Here is a 21,046-nt window from a genome sequence, read left to right as displayed (position 1 = left end):
ACTTGTTTCTGTGCCTCTGCCCATTGATTTTTTGACAGCTCTGGCCAACCGTTTGCAATTGGCACAGTGTGGAAGTGGAATCTGAATCCCTGAGATACAATGTTTAAAACCCACTTGTCCTGGGTTATTAACTCCCAATTTTGAGCATAAAGTGCTAATTTCCCCCCTAAGGATGCTGCCAAAAGATAAGTGCTTGGTGATGGCAGAGGAAAGTCATTGAGACTGTTTACTGTAGGGTTGTGCTTTATTTCCTCCAGATTTGGAGGTAGAAGCACCCCATTGCTTTGACCTGTAAGAATCCTGTGACTGGTATCTAGAACCTTTAGGGCACCTGGATTTGCCCCGTTGAGCTCTGTCGGACACAGGAAAGGGCCAGTTTTTTGTAGGCCAATGTCTACTGAATCTTGGTGGCTGCACTTGTAAGAAGTCTTTTACAGTTTGCATAGACTTAGCTTTGTCTTCCATTTTCTTTAAAACCTCTTCTGCCTTAATACCAAACAGAGTATCATGCTGTAAAGGTGCATCCAGCAATTTAGCTTTAACATGATCAGCAAATGTTGCTCTTTTAGCCAGGCATGCCTCCTAATCACAGATCCAGTAACTGCGGCCCTGCAGGAGGCCTCTAAGGAATCAAAAAGTACAGTTTTGTACCTACCATAAATGTAGATGTTCGAAGATCCACATTGCTGCAGTCCTTACACTTGGGTAGTCCGCTGTCCTCGGTCAGCCCGAATATCAAAGTATAAGGCTGACGTCAGTTAAGGCGCATTTGACTGACATCAGGACGTCAGGGTACAAATGCGCATGACCGACGTCATATCCTCAGTCTTTTCTTGCCCCAGATGTCAGAAGACCCTAAAAATAAAGGTCAAAACCAAAAGACAGCAAACAAACAAACAACCACCCTTGCACTAATTATATGTACAATATATACAATATACACAATATTTACAACCCAACCCACACAACCACCTCTAACTACAGAGGGGAAGGAGGGAGGGTAAATTGGACTGCAGCAATGTGGATCTTAACATCTACATTTATGGTAGGTACAAAACTGTACTATGTTCTTCATCTCACATTGCTGCAGTCCTTACACTTGGGTAGAATCCCAAAGCAGAGGTAAGGGAGGATGGCCAAACTATAAGGAAGCAGGAGCTGCCAAAATGCCCTGCAAAACAGCAGTGGCAAAACCAGCCCTGGATTTAGAGTAAAGTGGTAGGTGATAATGCCTAGAGAAAGTATGCACTGAACTCCAAGTAGCTGCCTCCAAAATATCCTTGGTTGCCACCCCTCAAAAAGCTGTCAAGTGGCAGTAGCCCTAGTGGAATGAGGCCTAATCCCAGCTGGAATCTCCTTGCCATGATGGGAATAACAGAAAGCAATGCAAAACCCAATCCACTTAGAAATAGTTTGTTTTGACACAGGCTTGCCCTGAGAACTCAAAGCAAAAGAAACAAATAACTGCTGAGACTGCCTGAACCCTTTAGTTCTGTCCAAATAATATCGCAACTGCCTATGTACATCTAAAGTGTGCAAAATCTTTTCCCCTTTATTTTGGGGATTTGCATAAGAAGTAGGCAAATGAATAGTTTGGTTTAAAGCCACACTAGAAACCACCTTAGGCATAAAGGAAGGATTAGTACGAAGATACCCTATCCTTATGGAAAATTAAGAAAGGCTCAACCGCCATAAGGGCCTGCAATTCAGAAACCCTTCTTGCAGAGGTAATGGCCAACAAAAAGGCAGTCTTCCATGATAAATATTTTAACTCAGTAGTAGCTGCAGGCTCAAAAGGTTGTAGAGTGAGTTTCTCCAACACAAAATTGAGATCCCAAGCAGGAGTAGGAGCTCTACGTGGGGTCTTATATTCTTTGCCCTCTAAGAAATTGCTTGAACAAAGGATGAGAAAACAATGGTGGGTCACAGTCATAGTGAGCTGAAATTGCTGCAGCATGAACCTTAATAGAAGAGAAGGACAAACCTTTGTCCAGTAACTCAGTAAGATATTGAAGAGCCATACTTAAATTAGGCTCAGAAACATCAAAATCCTTTGCTGCACTCCAAAATAAAAATCTCTTCCATTTATCTGCGTACACTTTCCTTGTACTAGGTCTTCTAGCTTCCAAAATCACATTCAAAACTTGTTGTGGAAGTTGAGACCCTCTATGGTTCAAAACAGAATATGCCAGGCTGTTAGGTGAAGAGAGTGAAGTTTGACATTGAGCAAATGACTGTCCTCCTGGGACAACAGGTGTGGAATCAAGGCAAAGGCCATGGAGGCTTCCACCAGACTTCTCAGTAATGGGTACCAGTGCTGTCGAGGCCAATCTGGAGCTATTAAAATCATCCTTGGCTTGTCCTGTCTGACCTTTAGAAGTACCTTTGGGAGGAGAGGCAGAGGTGGAAAGGCATACACATGAAGATTGCTCCAATTGAAAGAAAGAGCATCCACTTTCCAAGCTGTGGGATGAAACCTTTCGCAAAACTTTGGCAGCTGATGGTTTAGTGGAGAAGCGAACAGATCTATGTCTGGAGTTCCCCATGACACTGTCAATTTCTGAAATACATGAGGATCCAATTTCCACTCGTGGGGATCCATAATTCGCCTGTTCAACACATCTGCTAAGGAGTTCTGTGCTCCCGCAGAAACCTTGCCTGAAGATTGAGCTGTAAACTGAGAGCAGTCTCCCACAAAATCATTGCTTGCCTGCATAGAGGATAAGAATGTGTTCCCCTTGCTTGTTGATGTACCACATGACAGTTGTGTTGTCTGTTAGAATCAACACCTGCCCTGGAAGAAGTAAATCCTTGAAAGCTATTAATGCAAACTGGACTGCTAACATCTCCTTCAAGTTGATATGTAGATGTTGTAGTCTGGCAGGCCACTTGTCTTGTATCCACTTTCCATTTAGATGAGCTCCCAAGCTTTGTCTGAGGCATCTGTCGTTAAAATCTGACTCGCCTCTGGCCGGGTCACAGAGAGTCCCTTGTTTAGGTGACATTCCTGAGCCCACCACAAAATTCCTTTTGAATGCAAGGTATTATTTGAATGACAGTGTCCAGATCCTGGCAGTGCTGTGTCCATACATTTTGTGATACCATTGCAGCTTCCTCATATGCAGTTTGGCATTGGGTAGCACCAGAATACAAGATGCCATGAACCCTAAGGCTTGAAGGACTGTCCTTGCAGTCAGCCCGGACTGATGAGATAGTTGATAGAAGTAAAGGGAAAGATTCTTTTGTTTGTCCGGGGTCAAAAGGCCATCTGGGATGCTGTATTCAGTCTTACACCCAGAAAGCACATGTCCTGAGAGGGTACTAGACTGGACTTTATTTCGCTCACAGAATACCCCACGCCTCTTAGCACTGCTATCACATATTCCAAATGATGAAGAAGCTCGTCCCTTCCTTGAGCCAGAATCAGGCAATCGTCCAAATAAGGATAGATCTGTATTCCTTTAGCCTGAAGAAAGCTATCACTGGAGCCAGAATTTTCGTGAACACTCTGGGCGCAGTAGATAAGCCAAAGGGCAATGCAGAGAACTGATAGTGAGAAGTCCCAGCTCAAAACGCAGATACTTCCTGCAACTTAGTCTGATAGGAACATGAAGGTAAGCCTCCTTGAGATCCAAAGTTACCATCCAATGATCTTTGCCCAGCAGAGGTAAAAGCTGTTGTAACGCCAACATTTTGAACTTGGGAATGTCCAGATAAGTGTTGAGGATAGATAAATCCAAAATTGGTCTCCACGTGTTCCCCTTCTTTGGTACTAGGAACAGGCGAGAATAAAATCCTAGGCCCACTTCTGGCATAGGGACCGGCTGTATGGCCCCTATTTGGAGTAACAGAGAAATTTGCTTGTGAGCCTCTATTCTTTGTTGAGGAGGAACGTCTGGCATGCCTTTGAAAGGAGGCAAGGTATGGAAATAAAACCTGTAACCGTGGTGTATGATATCCAATACCCAATCTGTCTTGGGTAATTAAACTCCAATTTTCTTTGAAAAGTGCCAACCTTCCTCCCAAAGGTGCTGCCAGACGAGAAGGCTCTGGCAGCTGAAAAGGTAGGTCATTGGGTCTGTTTACGAAAGGACTGACCCCTGCCCTCACCAAGACTGTGCAGGAGAACTCCTGTTCTAGGCCTGAAAGAGCCCTGAGCTCTGCCCCTACCACGCCTAGATCTACCCCTAGACTGGGAATCATAAGAAGGATACGCCCACCCCTTAGTAGGCCAATTTCTACTAAACTTTGGAGGCTGAACCTGCAAAATCTTTAACAGTCTGCATAGACTTAGCCTTGTCTTCCATTTTCTTTAAAACTGCCTCAACAGGAGAACCAAACAACACATCAGATTGTAAAGGAGCATCTAAAATCCTTGTTTTAACATGGTCAGATAAATTTTGATCCCTCAGCCAGGCGTGCCTCAAGAACTGACCCAGTGGCAGCCACCCTAGACGAGGCTTGTACAGCATCAAAACCACATTGCAAAGAATGCTTACCCACCTGTTCAGAAACATGTACTAAATCTTGTAACTCTTTACAATCAATACCTTCCGCCAGAGCATCAACCTTAGACCTCAATTGTGAAAGGAGATAGTTTTGGTATTTCAACATGTGAAACTGGCAATTCAAAGCCCTCATAGCTAGAGTGGAAGAAGTATAAACTTTCTTTCCCCATCTATCCAAGGCCCTGGCCTCTTTATCTGCAGGAACCGGATTCTTGACAACAGAAGCCTTAACACCTTTAGGCCCCTGGCTAACAGTTTCTGGGTCTGCCCTAGGACTCTTAAAAGATACTTATGAGCTTCAGGCACCCTGTAATACCTATCCGGTTTAACAGGAGCAGGAGGCAAAGAATCAGGATTAAGAGAAGCCTCTGTAAAACATCTTCCACTACATCCAAAACAGGAGGTATAGCCAAAGGCCTATGCTGGGGTAAAACAAAATTCCCTAAGCCTTTTCCTGGAATCAGAGAAGTCCTGACCTTCCCACTTAAAATGCTCCTCATGGAATGAAGCGTTTCTGAAAAGAAAAATCCTCAGGAGGAGAAGCAGAAGGAGTAGAATCATCCACATCAGAATCAGAATAAGGAGAGTACTCCTGCAAGTCTTCAGCCAAGACTCTGAAACATCCGAAGCCTGCTCAAAACTCCCTAGCTCAGGCTCCACCCTAGGTCTCTTATCAGGAGGAGGCAAAGAACCCTAATCAAAGTAATCAAATCTTCTGCCATTTTAAGCATATGCTTCTTGGGCACAGTTCCTGAAGAACTAGGGGTGACACCAACTGAAGCTAAACCTGGCCTGCCTCTGGGAGAAGCCTTGGAAACAGAAGGAGGGCCTAACCACCCTAGGCAGGGAGGGAGTATAGTAACCTGAGAAGCCCCATCACCTGACCTGCCTCCTGAGAGGCCACATCCTGCAATAACAAAGTCTCTCCCTGGGATCCAAAGAAACCTCCGTGGAACCACCGCTCCACCGACACCTCTAAAGAACCGGCGTCCGGTGCGGACGGTTCTTCTAGCCTAGGCTTAACTGCTTTGTCCTTGCGCTTCAAGAAGCGGGCCGGAGCATCCGACGGCATTTTATAATTGCACCGCTTCCCAAGACTAACCTGGCACAATCTAATCTCCTCTTTATAGTGCGCTTATTGAATCTAGCACAAGAGCGACACCCAACAACGTCGTGCTCAGGCCCTAAACAAGGAATACACAAAGTATGATAGTCTCTGTGCGGTATCTGTTTCCCACAAGAAATACAATTATTCACTTTTTCTGACATCCGGTAAACCACTGAGGCAAGAAAAACTAAAATATTCTCACGGGTACTTAGCCAACTTTGACTCGGTCTGAAACTCCGAAATCGAAAAATTTCAGAACGCCAATCGGCACTTGCAATACTGCTTCTGCATCGGACCATGCGGCAAAAAAGACTGAGGATATGACGTCGGTCATGCGCATTTGTACCCTGACGTCCTGATGTCAGTCAAATGCGCCTTGACCGACGTCAGCCTTATACTTTGATATTCGGGCCGACCGAGGACAGCGGACTACCCAAGTGTAAGGACTGCAGCAATGTGAGATGAAGAACATCCACATTGCAAAGAATGCTTTCTAACTTGTTCTGCTGCATGCAATAATTCCTGCAATTCTTTATTTTCTGCTCATTCAGAAATCAACATCATTTTCTGTTTCAGTAATCCAATAACATGTTGTTGATACTTGAGCATATGAAACTAGCAGTTTAAGGCCCTAATTGCCAAGGTTGCAAATGTATAAACCTTCTTTCCTTATCTATCCAGTGCCCTGGAATCTCTGTCAGAGGGGGTAGGATTTTTTGCTGTTGAGGCCTTAACACCTTTTGGACCCTGTGAAATAGTTTCAGAGTCAGCAGCAGGGTTTCTAAATAAAACTTTGGGAGAGTCAGAACCCTATAATATCTGTCTGGCTTGCTAGGAGCCGGAGGTAAGGACTCTGGAGTCAAGCTTGACTCCGAAAACACATCATCCACAATGTCTAATACATGAACTATGGCTAAAGGCCTACGCTGAGGGAGAAGAAGGAAATCCTTGAGCCTCTTTTTTGATTCTGAGAAATCTTGACTCTCCCAGTGAAAATGCGCCCTCAAAGTATGCAAGGTTTCTCCAAAGGAATAATCTTCAGGAGGAGATGCACATGGTGTAGATTCCTCTGCATCAGAATCCTCATAGGGTGGTATAGATAATTCCTGATCAGAAGAGGAATCAGAAGAAATAGAAACCTGATCTGAAGATTCATAATCGGTGTTTTGCCTAGGCCTCTTGTCAGGAGGGGTTTGGGAACCCCTGATCAAGGTAATTAGCTCCTCAGCCATTTTGACCATCTGCTTTTTGGGCTTAGAGGCCTGTGCACATGACTCATGAATTGTTTTTTTAGCTTTAGAAGTTGCTTTTGTCTTTGATTTTGAAGCTGGCGTCGATTTTATATAAAAATGTTGTAGCCTGAATACACCCTCAGAAGCCGGTGCCTGCTCAGCGGCTCAGGACCCATCCGAAGGAGAGACATCTGCAGGCACAATACTTTGAGAATTTCTCGGCGTGCCGGACTCCACATGGGTCTCGGTAGGGGCCTGCGACTCGAAAGTAGCGGGCATCAGGGGCTACGAAAACACCTCACTGAGTACCGGCGAACCGGCGACTGGCTTAGGAAAAGCTTCGTTGGTTTTGGACCTCGACAGTCTGTCTCTGTCCTTGTCTTTGCATTTTTTGTGTACTCTGGTAGTCAGATTGCTATCCAATGACATTTCAGGATAGTTAAATCTGTTTCCAAAATATTTTGAGGCAAAGATATACCAACGCTTAATAGTGTGTTGGTTAAATCTAGCACAAAACCGACAGCTAGGCACATTATGATCAGGGCCTAGGCAAGGAATACAGTATAAATGGAAATCCTTATGAGGTATTTGCTTCCCACAAGTAATGCAATTATTAACTTTTACTGACATCAGTATGAAGAAAGAAAAAAGTTTCCCCAACGGGGTACTTAGCTTTAGTGAAGGCTATGGTTCTGAAACTCGAATTCAAAAATTTCAGGAGTCGGCCGACCGGCACTTGCGAACTGTTTCTGCTTCGGGCACCATGCGGCAAGAAAGACTAAAGAAAATGGCGTCGGCTGCTTGTTTTATACCCCTGATGACCTGACATCATGGAAGAAGAGACAGCAACCGATGCAGGACCCAAAACTTTGGAATTCAGGCCGACTAAGGGCAACCTGCCAGCAGATCACCCAAATGTAATGACTGCAACAGTGAAACACGAAGAACACCATATATATGCAAGGCTTTGATGACACCTAAGAAGAGATTAGACAAAGAATCTGAAAGGAGGAGATAACATGGCTAGGAAGGATAAATGAGGACTCCCTGAGTGCTGAAATAAACAGCATTTGGCCTACACATTTGGTAAAAGATAAGACAGCACCAGAATGCTCAAAAATAAGGAAGTGAAATAAAAGTGTTGAATCTCCACTAGAAATCTAAGGCAAGGTTTGTGTGATGGGCAATTATTTAAAATTGGAGGCAGGCTGAAGGGAATGAGTGGCAGAGACAGAACTGTTGAATGAGTCTAAGCTGGAGTACAGAAATCTGTGAAACTGGTTACAGCTGTAGGAAACTGTGAAAAATAGAGAACAGAGGCAAAATGGAGGAGAGGTGGATGAACATTGTGAAGCTTCACATAGAAAAATTAGGAGTAGGCTACTGGATATGTGCACAGGAAAATGCTATTGTTGAAAAAATAAGTAAGAAATATGGAAGTAAACAGGAAATGAATGGCATAATAACAAAACTGAGAAGATCTAACACAAAACTGTAATATGTCAAGGACCCTGTTTCGGGAATAGCAAATGGAGGCAGCATATCTGTAATACTACACCCCTATGCAGTTGCAGAAGGAATGGAGGACAAAAAAAAACAAAACAAATGTAGGTGCGGTGGAAAGAAGGGATTACTTATTTATTTTGCAAAAGTAAGCAGTACAAAGGATATTGGTGAATATTTCATAGGAATAGAAACTGATTAGTGGTAGGGAGTTACAGAGAATATATGTAAGCTGTGCTTAGCTGACTCAGAAACAGAGTGGGAGAGGATAGGTTAAAAGGTAGACAGAAGAGAGAAGCAACAGTAGTATTAGGCAGTTGAGTAAAAGCCATATAATATGGTACAAGGAGGGAAGGCGGAAGAGCATTAGGGCAAACTGAAAAGAGGTAAAGGAATTGCAGTATGAGGGGACAGAAAATCAAGAGAATGGAAGGAGACGTGCAATTACTAAAGAGCATACTTTTAAAGATTAAGGAAGAAAGTGGAGTAAAGCATGAAATCAAGGTGAAGGAAGAAAAAATAAATGAGGATAAGAAGGAAGTGAAAGACATTATGGTTAGCTAAAAGAAAGGTAAGATAGGATATAAGGCATAAAAGTGGACGAAGCAGGGAAAATTGGATAGCTGTCGGCAAAAAGCAAGGAAACTACAGGGCAGACATGACATTTAAATCATAAATGTAGTATGCACATCAAAACTGCTAAGAAAGAATGAGGGAAATAAAACACTGAAGCATGTACTTGCACATAGAACGTGCCTATAAATCTAGAGTAGATGACAGAATGGCAGAGGAGGGAGGGATATTGAGTATTATAAATATACACTTGGACTGTACTAAATAAAATGTAACACATTTGTATTTGCAACAAACTGCTTGGAGAAACAGTTAAAAATTATATAAATTAAAAATTGCTTTACAAAAAACAACATATTAAAGTATCAGGGCTACTACAAAGGAAGGAAGATTAAGATGAAAGACAGCAGACTAACTTCTACATATTTCTGCTTCAAACAGTAGGGCGTTATCCTTAACACTTGAGTAATGCAGTATGTTATGCAGATCCCTCTACATTAGAATAAAACTTTGTACCAGAGAATTTCAAAGATTTAATAACTTACTCAACTTCAACTGGCAGACAAGACATACTAATCTAAAATTCTGTCATGTTTAGAATACTTCAAGATAAGTTTTAATAAAATTTCTCATCAAACTTCAGTTAGTTGCATCTGCACAAATCCTTGCAGCTGTTTTTACCATGTCTGTTTTATATTTCTAAAGTGCTGTATGGATTTCCTCTACAGCCTGCTACCCCAACCAATAACATCAGAAGCCCAGAACTTTACCTGTTTTACAGCAGATCTCATCATAGCTATGACAACCGGTATAAAGGCGAGCAGGTCTACTTCTTTCATCCCGGTTGATCTTCACAGGATACTTCTGTAGTCGTCGGATCAAGTCCTTTATTAATCCAAACTGAATCAGCCTTCTGTGAAAGACAGGAAAAGGAAGATTTAATGTGAGATGCAAGGGGCTAGGTTTTCAAAATGTGGGATGCAACCCCGATATTTACAGCATTCTTTACTTTTCAATGTCAGATTTTTATGTTATGTTTAGTAAAGTACAGTTGTGTAAAATCTTACCATAACAGTAAATGTCCTTTTCACTGCTGCAGAATTCAATATCTCTGCCAAGTATAACCCAACGTCCATGCAGTATACCAAAACCTTTACTACTTTTCAGCTGTATGCTCCCCACACAAGTGTAAGGCTTAAAGGTTATGTACCAAATGCTCCCAACCCAAAACTGAAGTGCCCAGTAGAACAAGGACCCCAGTGGAAAAGAGAACATGTACATCTAGAAAAAGGAAGGAAGAGATGGGCAAGAACTTGTCAGCCAGAAAGAAAATACCACCCATGGAAAAGGAGAAAAAGAACGTATGGAGGGTGGTGAGTGTAGGAGGGAGGGAATAAATACTGCAACAGTGAAAAGGACATCTACTGTTATGGTACAATTTTGCACAACTGTACTAAGCCCTTTCATACCACTGATGCAGTATTCATCACTTCTGGGAGAGTACAAAAACTTCTGTTATAGGGAGGAGGAAGGCAAAGGGAAGCCCTCCACAAACCCATGAAGTATAGCCTTGGCAAAACCTGCCCTGGCACTGGAAATGGCATCCAATTCAAGGATAGAGTTAGAGTCCAAACCCTTGAAAAAAGCCCCAGAGGAAGCCACTGCCCTAGTAAAATGAGCCTTAACAGAAGCAGACAACTGTGTGCCATGAACAAATAAAATGAAATGGCCTTGGAAATCCAAGAAATGGTTTGCTTAGAAACTGGCAAATCCAATGTTCTAGTATGAAAAGAAACAAAAAGTTGGTCAGATTTACAAAAGACATTTATTTTGTCTAAATAATATCTGAGGTGTTTATGCAAGTCCAAGGTATATTTTAATGTTGAGGTGCTATAGCTCTCTTTTAACATTGATAGAACTAATGATTGATTTATTAGTAGAGTATAATGACTGGTGAATTTTGGGTTGATAGGGTAATTGTAGTATATTTAAATGTACACCACAGCATTTTTTAATATGTCTGAAGAAGCATTCGTGGTGAATGTGAAAGTGCTAACAGAGTATACTATTTTTGTTTTGTTCTATGATTTTTTTTTCATTAATAAAGTCTCCTTTGCTACTGTGGTGTTGCCTCAATAGTTTTTTACTTGTGGAACTGTGTTAGTTATTGAGGTACTTTGTCCTGCGACTCAAGTTCAAGGTATGAAGAACCTTCTCATTAGCTGATTGTGGAGAAGGGGAAAAAGGAAGAAGCTGAATAGATTGATTAGGGGAGAACTCATTAACCAACTTGGCCATAAAAGAAACATTTGTATGGAGAGACACTCTAACTATGAAAAAACAAAAAAGGAGGGATCCCCCCCCCCCTTCTGGTGGAGGTCAAAGCATCCAATAAAACAGTCACGCAGGTGTAATGTTGCAAACTAGAAGCAGTAGGCTCAAAAAGAGCCACAGTCAACTTTTCAAGGGCAAAATGATTCCAAGAAAGGGGAATGGATGTTCGTGGAGGTCTACTATGAAGGGCATTGTTTAATAATTGCTTGACATCAAATCTAGAGGCCAGAGGAGGATTCAGTGACAGACAGGCAGAGACCACTGACAAGTGAGCTTTAACTGAAGAATATGCCAAGTCAGCATGTAGCAATTCACACAAGTAGGAAATAACCAAGGATACCCAGTTGAAAAAGGATCCTGGTGAGGTTTAAGACACCAGACAGAAAATCTCTTCCACTTGGACATACAAGACCTATCTGGTATTGGGCTTCCTGGCCTCCTGCAGGACCACAAGTACAACCCCAGAAAATTGGTGAGGGAAAGGAATCAAAACCTTATCACCCAAAGTATCAGCTGAATTGTGGAAAGGTTTGGGTGAAAGACAGATCCCTTGGCTTGTGTGACAAGGTCACTGAGGTGAGGTAATGTGTGAAGATTGAACCTGACCAGATGGAATAAGAGGGGGAACGCGTGCTGTCTGGGGAAAAAAGGGAGTCACCAACAAAACATTTTGAACAGTCCTTCTCAATCTTGTGAAGGACCTTAAGCAGAACAGGAAGGGGAAGAAAGGCATAAAGGAACATTCCCTTCCAAGAGAAGGGCATGGCGTCCACTTTCCAAAACAAAGGATGTGGGACTCTGGAACAGAACTGAGGGAGTTGCCTGTTCAGAGGAGAGACAAAGAGATCCACTTGAGGAATACCCCACTGATGAACTATGTTCAGAAACACATCTCTGTGAAGCATTCACTTGTGAGGCTGTGTCCAGGACCTGCTGAGAGATTCTGCCACAAGACTGCACTTTGAAGGTATATAGACTACCTGTAGGTTCACCTGCAGATTGATGGCTATTTCCCCATGCTTAAAGGGCTAGTCTGCAAAGAAGGTAAGACCTTGTTCCAGCTTGCTTATGTACCATACGACTGTGGTGTTGCCTGTATAAACCTTTAATTCATTCACTCCAATGCAGCTCAAGAAGTTTGCACTCCAACTTCCATTGGGCGGAGCCTCAGTCTTTAGAAAGAATCAAATTATGTCCTCACTTTTAAAACAAATGTTTATATCTCTGGAACCATAGGAATCATGGAAGAAGTATAAATGGCAAACTCTTCAGCACAAACTGTCAGCAGCATTGTATTCATCTAGCTGAGAGCTTTCATATGAGGTTAAGGAGTTCTGCCTATGTTACTTGGTTGTTGAGATTTTAGAAAAATGTGAAAAATTATATCTATATAAATTAATATCATAAAAACAACAGTTAATATTTATTTTGCTGCACTAGAAAAAGGTCAAATATTAATGCAGTTAAGTTTGCTACTGTGGAAGCCTTAAGATCAAATATTTTAAAACCCCGTACATAGCATGGTTTTGGAATTATTGATGGAAATATAAACAAGCAATATCTGACTCCTAGAGGCGTCAGTAGGAGTTAAATGAAGATGCACCTGGAGTCGTCACTCGGATGTAATGAGTTAAAGGAACTGGCACCAAGAAAGAGTGGAAAGGTTAAAAAGCCAAAATGAGAGTTGTCATTTCCTTGATTTTGATGTGATCTGCCCTCTGCTGTGGGGACTAAAGGCCTTGAACCTTCAGGATGTCTGAAGCGTCTCCACACCCCATCTCTGAGGTGTCCATGAAGAGTTCCTGGGATGGCTCAGGAATTTGGAAAGAAATACCTGGATTGAGATATCTGTTGAATCCACCAGTGAAATTTCAATTTGAGATAAGGAAGCAGAGGAAATAAACACTCTAGCGGATGGCAATGTTGAAGCCACACTGAATTTAGATGCCATAGGTTCATAGGTTGGTACTAGGCTATTGGCCCTAGGGACTATGTAAGCCTAGCCATAACAATTCCCTGGATATTTCTTCCCACACTAGTTACTTCCCTGGACCCCTGCCTAGCAGGGTGACTGACGTGATCCCTGGGGTGAATTTCCTTTCTCCCATCCAATCATCAAGGTTCCTTTTGAAGACGGCCAAAGAGGTGCTCTGCTTGACATGTATGGGCAGTCTATTCCAGAGTCTGGGGAGTCTATGGGTCAGGAAACTATCCCTCCAGCATGTTTTGTTTATTGTGATGACAAGGTTTAGACCCCTGGAGCATGTGACTCTGAGGGATTGGGATTTCTTTAAGTGTAGCATGTCCAACAGCTCTGGGTTTGACATGGCCTTGTATGTTAAGCAGAGTTCGCCTTGGAGTAGACGACATGTGACAGAGTATAGCTGGAGTTTTTTAAGGCAGTCAGCAAAAGACATCTGCTTTAGACCTGTGATTCTTTTAGTGAGGTATTTCTGCAGCCTTGCCAGTTCTTGCAGATGTCTTGAGAGGTACATATCAAATGGGGCGGTGTATTCTATAATGGGCCTATTGAGGGATGAGTACAGTGGGACAATGACCTCCTTTTTTCTGGATGAAAACCAGAAAATTCCTCATATGAAGCCTGGCCCAAGGAAGCATGGGGATCATGCAGGTCACGAACCCCAGAGCCCTGAGAAACTTCATGGCCTTAGGACAAGACCATGGAAGTAGGGAAAGAAAATAATTCGGGAGAGCCAAAACATTGGCGGCAGGAAGACAGGCTAGCATTGGAACTGTTTGGATCCTGCAGCCTAGAAAATGTGATCTTGACAGGGAGTCAACCATGACTTCTGAAAGTTGGCAGTGAACCCCAGGAGCTGGGTAAAGTGAAGACCCTGCAAACCTTGGCTTGGGATAGGGCCTGAAAGCAAGGGAAATATCAGAATGCCCCAAAGCCTGCAAAAAAACGACTACTGGAACTATGCATTTCATGAACCCTTGGGGCTGCTGAAAGCCCAAAGTGCAAAGCAGAGAAAGTACAGTTGTGTACACTTACCATAAATGTAGAAGTTTGAGAGTATTCACTGTTGCAGTCATCAATGTAGGGTTCTTCCTGCTGGCAGGCAGCCCTCGGCCAGAATCCAAAAGTCTGGGTCCGGTGTCAGCTGTAGTCGCTCCTTCCCTGACGTCAGTGCGCCAGGGGTATAAAGCCACCAGCCGACACCATTTTCTTCAGTTTTTCTTGCCCCAGATGTCAGGTGCCCCAAAAGAGGCTAACAGGTTAGACAAAAATTAAACATGTCAGAAACATAACACATTCCCCATTATCACCAGCAAATACACCTCAGAAAAAAGGGAACAGAGGAGAAAAAAACAAGTAACAGTAGAAGAAGGGATAGGAGGGAGGGCAACCCAGACTGCAACAGTGAATACACTCGAACATCTACATTTATGGTAAGTGTACACAACTGTACTATGTTTCACTGTTGCAGTCATCACTGTAGGGTTGAATCCCAGAACTGAGAAAGGGGTGGTTGGTTATTGTACAGAAGGAGCGGCTAGGAGGCCCTGCAGGACTGCAGAGGCAAAGCCTGCCCTTGAGTTAGAGTAAAGAGGGATATTATAGTGCTTAGTGAAGGTATGCACAGAACTCCAAGTTGCAGCTTCCAAAATTTCTTTGGTAGGAATCCCTCTGAGAAAGGCTGCCGAAGTAGCAGCAGCTCTGGTTGAATGTGTCCTAATGTTACTAGGAATTTGCTTCCCATGATAAGAGTAACAAAATTTAATGCCATGAGCAATCCATTTAGAAATGGTCTGTTTTGTGATAAATTTGCCTTGAGAAGTAGCAGCATAAGCCACAAATAGTTGGTCTGTTTTCCTGAAAGTCTTTGTTCTGTCCAGGTATAAGCAAAGCTGCCTGTGTATATCCAAAGAATGCAAAGTCCTCTCCCCTTTATTCTGAGGATTAGGCAAAAAGGTAGGCAGGTGAACAGTCTGGTTTAGGGCTACCTTTGAAACCACTTTAGGCATGAATGTGGGGTTAGTCCTCAAAGAAACACTGTCCTGGTGAAAAATAATGTAAGGTTCCTCAGCCATGAGTGCTTGTAACTCCGAGACTCTCCTGGCCGAAGTTATAGCCAAGAGGATAGCAGTTTTCCAGGATAAATATTTTAGATCTGCAGTGGCAGCAGGCTCAAAAGGTGGCTGTGTAAGTTTTTCCAATACATAATTTAGGTCCCAAGCAGGGATTGGTGCTCTCCTAGGAGGCCTTAGGTTTTTTGCCCCTCTGAGATATTGTTTAAGTAGTGGATGTAAAAAAATTGGTGGATCCGTGTTGTAATGAGCAGATATAGCTGAAGCATGTATTTTAATGGATGAAAAAGATAAGTCCTTGTGCAACATCTCTGTAAGGTATTGTAAAATCAGAGGAATGTTCGGAGTTACATGATCCAAGGCCTGAGCCCGCATCCAAGTGCAAAATCTCTTCCATTTTCCTGCACAGGATTTTCTGGTGCTAGGCCTTCTAGCTTCTAAGATAACATCCATTACCTGTTTGGTAAGGGTAGAATTGCTTAAAGGCCCTGGATACACCAGGCTGCCAGGCTGCATGCCTTGATTTGAGTATGCAGGATCTGGCCCTGCTGTTGAGACAGAAGATTGGCTACTGGGATAGATTCATTAGAGTTGAGTACCAGAATTGCCGAGGCCAATTGGGGGCTAATAAGATCATCTTTGGTTTGTCCTGTTTTATCTTTAGAAGCACTCTTGGAAGAAGAGGTAGGGGAGGAAAGGCATACACTGAGAGGTTCTTCCAACTGAATGAGAGAGCGTCCACTTTCCATGCTAGTTTGTGGCAAGTCCTTGTGCAAAAGGTTTGTAACTGGTAGTTTTGGGGAGAATCAAACAGATCTATGTCTGGACATCCCCAAGCCTTTGTAATCATCCTGAAAATCTGAGTGTCCAACATCCATTTGTGTGGGTCCGATAGATTCCTGCTTAAACTGTCTGCCAGACAGTTTTCTTTTCCTTGCAGGAATTGAGCTTGCAGATCCACCTTGAAGGCCAGAGCTGTGTTCCACAGAGTCATGGCCAGTCTGCAAAGGAGGTAAGAATGGGAACCCCCCTGCTTGTTTATGTGCCACATAACTGTAGTGTTGTCTGTCTTTATCAATAATTGCCCCGGCTGTAAAAGGTCCTTGAAAGCCATCAGAGCATTCTGCACAGCTAACATCTCTTTCACGTTGATGTGAAGGTGCATTTGATCTTCCGTCCAGGTGCCCTGTATACATTTTCCCTGCATGTGGGCTCCCCATGCATAATCCGAGGCATCTGTAGTTATAACTTGCTTGGCTGGAGAGGGGCAGAAGGCCTTTCCCTTGTTTTGGAGACAGGCCGTGGCCCACCAAAGAAACTCCTTCTGTAGGCAAGGTAAGACTGTAATCATTGTTTCCAGACTGTGACAATGTTGAGACCATACACTCTTTAGGTACCACTGTATCTTCCTCATATGCAGTCTTGCATATGGTATTAGCAGGATGCAGGATGCCATGAAACCCAAAGCCTGCAGACATTTTGTTGTAGTTAGCTGAGACACTGACACCAGGCCCTTGAATGTTGAAGCCAGTTGCATTTGTTTTTCTGGTGTCAGGTATGCCATCTGGGCTGCAGTGCTTAAAAGTGCGCCCAGGAATGTTATCTGTTGAGCAGGTACCAAATTTGACTTTTTTAGGTTTACTGTGAATCCTAGACACTTGAGGAGGCTCTGTACAAAATCCAGATGCTGAAGTAAAATATCCTTGTTGTCTGCTTGAATGAGGCAGTCGTCCAAGTAAGGGTAAATCTGAATTCCCTTGAGTCTGCAAAAAGCCACAACTGGTGCCAGGCACTTGGTAAAGACCCTGGGCACAGTAGATAAGCCAATGGGCAGTGCAGAGAATTGGTAATGCTTCGAACCTGCCTTGAATCTCAGGTATCTTCTGCACTCCTGTCTTATTGGAATGTGCAGGTAAGCCTCCTTTAAATCCAAAGTCACCATCCAGGCATTCTTGCCCAACATAGGCAGCAGCTACTGCAGAGTGAGCATTTTGAATTTTGGTATCTGTAGAAAAGTGTTTAAGACTGAAAGATCCAGGATTGGTCTCCATGAATTTTCCTTCCTGGGGACTAGGAAGAGTCTTGAGTAAAAACATTGCCCTATTTCTGAGCTTGGAACCAATTGTATGGCCCTCATAGCCATGAGGGACTGCACTTGCTTTTGGGCCTCTGCCCATTGATTTTTTGGCAGATCCGGCCATCCATTTGGTTTTGGCAAGGTGTGAAAGCGGACTTTGTAACCCCTTAATACTACATCCAGAACCCACTTGTCTTGGGTTATGCAAGTCCAATTTTGATGAAAAAGAGAAAGTTTTCCTCCCAGAGGAGCTTCCAGGAGTAAGGGTCAAGGAGCTACACAGGGAGAGTCAATGTGACTGTTTTCTATAAGGTTGTGATCTTTCCTCCCCTCCCTTGGGGGTGGAAGCACTCCACTGTCTGGGTCTATAAGGGGCCTGAGTCTGTGCCCTCCCTCTGGGGTGCCTGTACCTGCCCCTTGGAGGCCTGTCCGAGCTGGGAAAGGACCAATTTTTAGCTGGCCAATTCCTGCTGAATCTAGGTGGCTGTACCTGTAAGAAATCCTTAACCGTTTGCATAGATTTTGCCTTGTCTTCCATTTTCTTTAAAACCTCTTCAGCTTTAGCCCCAAACAGAACATTTTGTTGAACAGGAGCATCTAGCAATTTTGCTTTAACTTGATCAGGCAAACTTTGCTCCTTTAACCACGCATGTCTCCTAATGACTGTACCAGTGGCAGCTGCCCTGCAAGAAGCCTCCAAAGAATCAAATCCACAGTGTAAAGTATGCTTCCCCACTTGCTCAGTAGCATGCAGCAAGTCCTGCAATTTCTTATTTTTGGCACAAGCAGAAACAGCCAACATCTTTTGTTTCAGAACAGACAAAAGGTACTGCTGATATTTCAACATATGAAATTGACAATTTAAAGCTCTGATAGATAAAGTTGCAGATGTATACACTTTTTTACCCCATCTTTCCAAAGCTCTGGAATCCCTGTCAGAGGGGATAGGATTTTTGGCAGTGGCAGCCTTAACAACCTTGGGACCCTGAGAAATGGTTTCTGGATCAACTGTAGGGTTCATATAAAGACATTTGTGAGTGTTTGGGACCCTGTAATATCTATCCGGTTTCACAGGGGCCGGAGGAAAAGAATCAGGAGTTAGATTAGATTCTGCAAAAACATCATCCACAATATCCAAAACTGGGGGAATAGCTAGGGGCCTATGCTGGGGAAGGAGAAGAAAATCTCTTAGCCTTCTCTTAGATTCAGAGTATTCCTGACCCTCCCAGTGAAAATGTTCCCTCATGTCATGCAAAGTTTCCCCAAAGGAATAATCTTCAGGGGGGGAAGCTGAAGGAATATAATCCTCAGCATCAGAGTCCTCATAGGGATGGAAAGTATAATCCTGTTCAGAGAAGAAACAGAGGAAATAGACACTTGATCAGAAGATTCATAGTCAAACTCTTGCCTAGGTCTTTTGTCTGGAGGGGGATGGGAACCTCTGATCATAGTTAGGAAGTCTTCTGCCATTTTGAGCATATGTTTCCGTGATCTAGGCCCTGGATCAGAGGAGGCCTGTGCTTGTTTCTTTGCCTTAGTAGGAGTCTTTGCCTTTGTCTTTGTCTTTAAACCTGAAGCCATCTTGACCTGAAGCTGTGTAGGCTTGAAAACTCGCTCAGAAGCCGGTACCTGCACAGCAGCTCCGGATCCAACTGAGGGAGCATTATCTTAAGGTCCAGTTCCTAAAGATTCTGAAGGCCTCATCGGCTCCTCGTGGGAGTCGGTATCGGCAAGCGGTTCTAAAGTGGTGGACGTCAGGGGCTGTGAAAGCACCTCACTGATGACCGAACTGGCAACTGGCTCTGGCTAAGTATCGTCGTCCGTTTTGGACCTCGGAGGTCTATCTCTGTCCTTGTGTCACTTATGAACTCCGGTAGTCGGATGCGTATCCGACGGCATATTATAATTGAATCTTATGCCAAAATAATGAAAGGCAAAAATTGTACCGACGCTTAATAGTGCGTTGGTTAAATCTAGCACAAAACTGACAACTAACGACATCATGGTCAGGGCCTAGGCAAGGAATACAGTAAGAATGCAAATCCTTATGAGGTATTTGCTTCCCACAAGAAATACAATTATTAACTTTTTCTGACATCGGTCTGGAGCAAGAAAAAAGTTTCCCCAACGGGGTACTTAGCTTTGACTAGAAGTCGTCTTCGGTTTGAAACTCAAAAATTTCACAGGAGTCGGCCGACCGGCACTTGCGAACTGCTTCTGCTTCGGGCACCGCGCGGCAAGAAAGACTGAAGAAAATGGCACTGGCTGGAGGCTTTATACCCCTGGCGCACTGATGTCAGGGAAGGAGCGACTACAGCTGATGCTGGACCCAGACTTTGGGATTCTGGCCAACTGAGGGCTGCCTGCCAGCAGGAAGAACCCTACAGTGATGACTGCAAAAGTGAAACACAATGAACATCTGAAAATGAATGGAAGAAACAGAGAAATGCAAAACTTTTCTAAATAGAGGCTGGATGTAAATATGAAGGGAGGCATCCTTTAAATCCAGGGAAACTAGAAAATCCTGGAGGATTAACAGAGGAAACGGAGTCTGAAGAGAAAGTATTCGAAGGATGGCACTTTGAGAAAAGTGTTCAGAAAGGAGAAATTCAGGACATCAATACTCTCTTTCTTGGGGACCAGAAACATCCTGAAGTAAAAGACTGAATCCCTTTCATTTTTGGAACTGACTGAATGGCACCCTCATAAAACAGACTCTGCAACACCCCAGGAAAATTATGAAGCTGTTCTGTAGGAGGTTGAGATACAGCAAAAGGAATGAAGGGTTTTCCAGACTATAAAGTAATCCTGCCTGATAATGTGGTGATGTTTTGCCAAACTGGAAGAGACATAGAAAGCCTGTGGGACAAGGGAATCTGACCAACAGGAAGGGGGGAGCAGAAAGTCAGATGGCTGTAGTCTTATCCAAAAAGAATGGCTTTTGAAGCCTAAGTGTTTGAGAAGGCTTATCAAAAAAATAAGCCTAGGGGTCTTCTTATCCTTGGAAAACCGTCTAGGTAATTGGGTCTATATCATCACCTTGAAACACCATCTCTTCGAACACCTAAACGTCGACACCTAATGAGCAAAATCCAAAATGCACGAATGGCCACTTCCACAAATTTTTTCACAGGGAAAAAAATGTGCTTGTCCATTCTCAGCTAGAACGTCTTCTGTGTGGAGGCATGCGTGAATGGGGCGTGCCTTCATTGAAGGTTGTGCGGCAGGCTGGTAACAGGCATGTAAAAATCCACTACCAATCATTAGCGGACCAGAGTTCTGCTGTGGCGACCCCTAACCGGGATAAGCCGAAAGACACACACACATTATCAGGACTTTGTCCTTTTCTCCAATGTAGAGTGATCTCGGAGTGGGTATATTTACTTTGGGGGGGGGGGGCCGACCCCCCACTTGATTAGTGTTTGAAAGTTTGTTTTCCTGTTGGTCGGCCAAGCAAATTTTTTCCCTGTGAAAAAATCTGCAGAAGTGGTTGTTCGTGCTTTTTGGATTTTGCTCATTAGGTGTCGACATTTAGGTGTTGATGGTATTTCATGGTAATAATACAGACCCCAAGTAATATACGCAAAAAAGCAGTTTTAACAAAATAGTTCATCTGAAACTTGGAAATGGGAGAGGCAAGATGTACTTCATATCTTTC

General features: G+C 43.4%; 1 protein-coding gene across 3 annotated transcripts in view; it reads right to left on the bottom strand.

The window, feature by feature from the left end:
• Positions 1 to 21,046, bottom strand: part of NPRL2 (NPR2 like, GATOR1 complex subunit) — a 1,906,629-nt gene that overhangs the window by 82,795 nt on the left and 1,802,788 nt on the right. For all 3 annotated transcript variants that reach the window (XM_044078165.1, XM_044078164.1, XM_044078163.1), the window contains exon 10: positions 9,695 to 9,837. In XM_044078165.1, the coding sequence (XP_043934100.1) occupies positions 9,695 to 9,837 (143 nt within the window). The remainder of the gene's footprint in view (positions 1 to 9,694; positions 9,838 to 21,046) is intronic.

This window comes from Protopterus annectens, chromosome 7.part0 (genome assembly GCF_019279795.1).
Source record: "Protopterus annectens isolate FY-2018-M chromosome 7.part0, PAN1.0, whole genome shotgun sequence".
NCBI classification, from domain to species: Eukaryota; Metazoa; Chordata; order Ceratodontiformes; family Protopteridae; genus Protopterus; species Protopterus annectens.
This window is presented reverse-complemented; position numbering and strand designations above follow the sequence as displayed.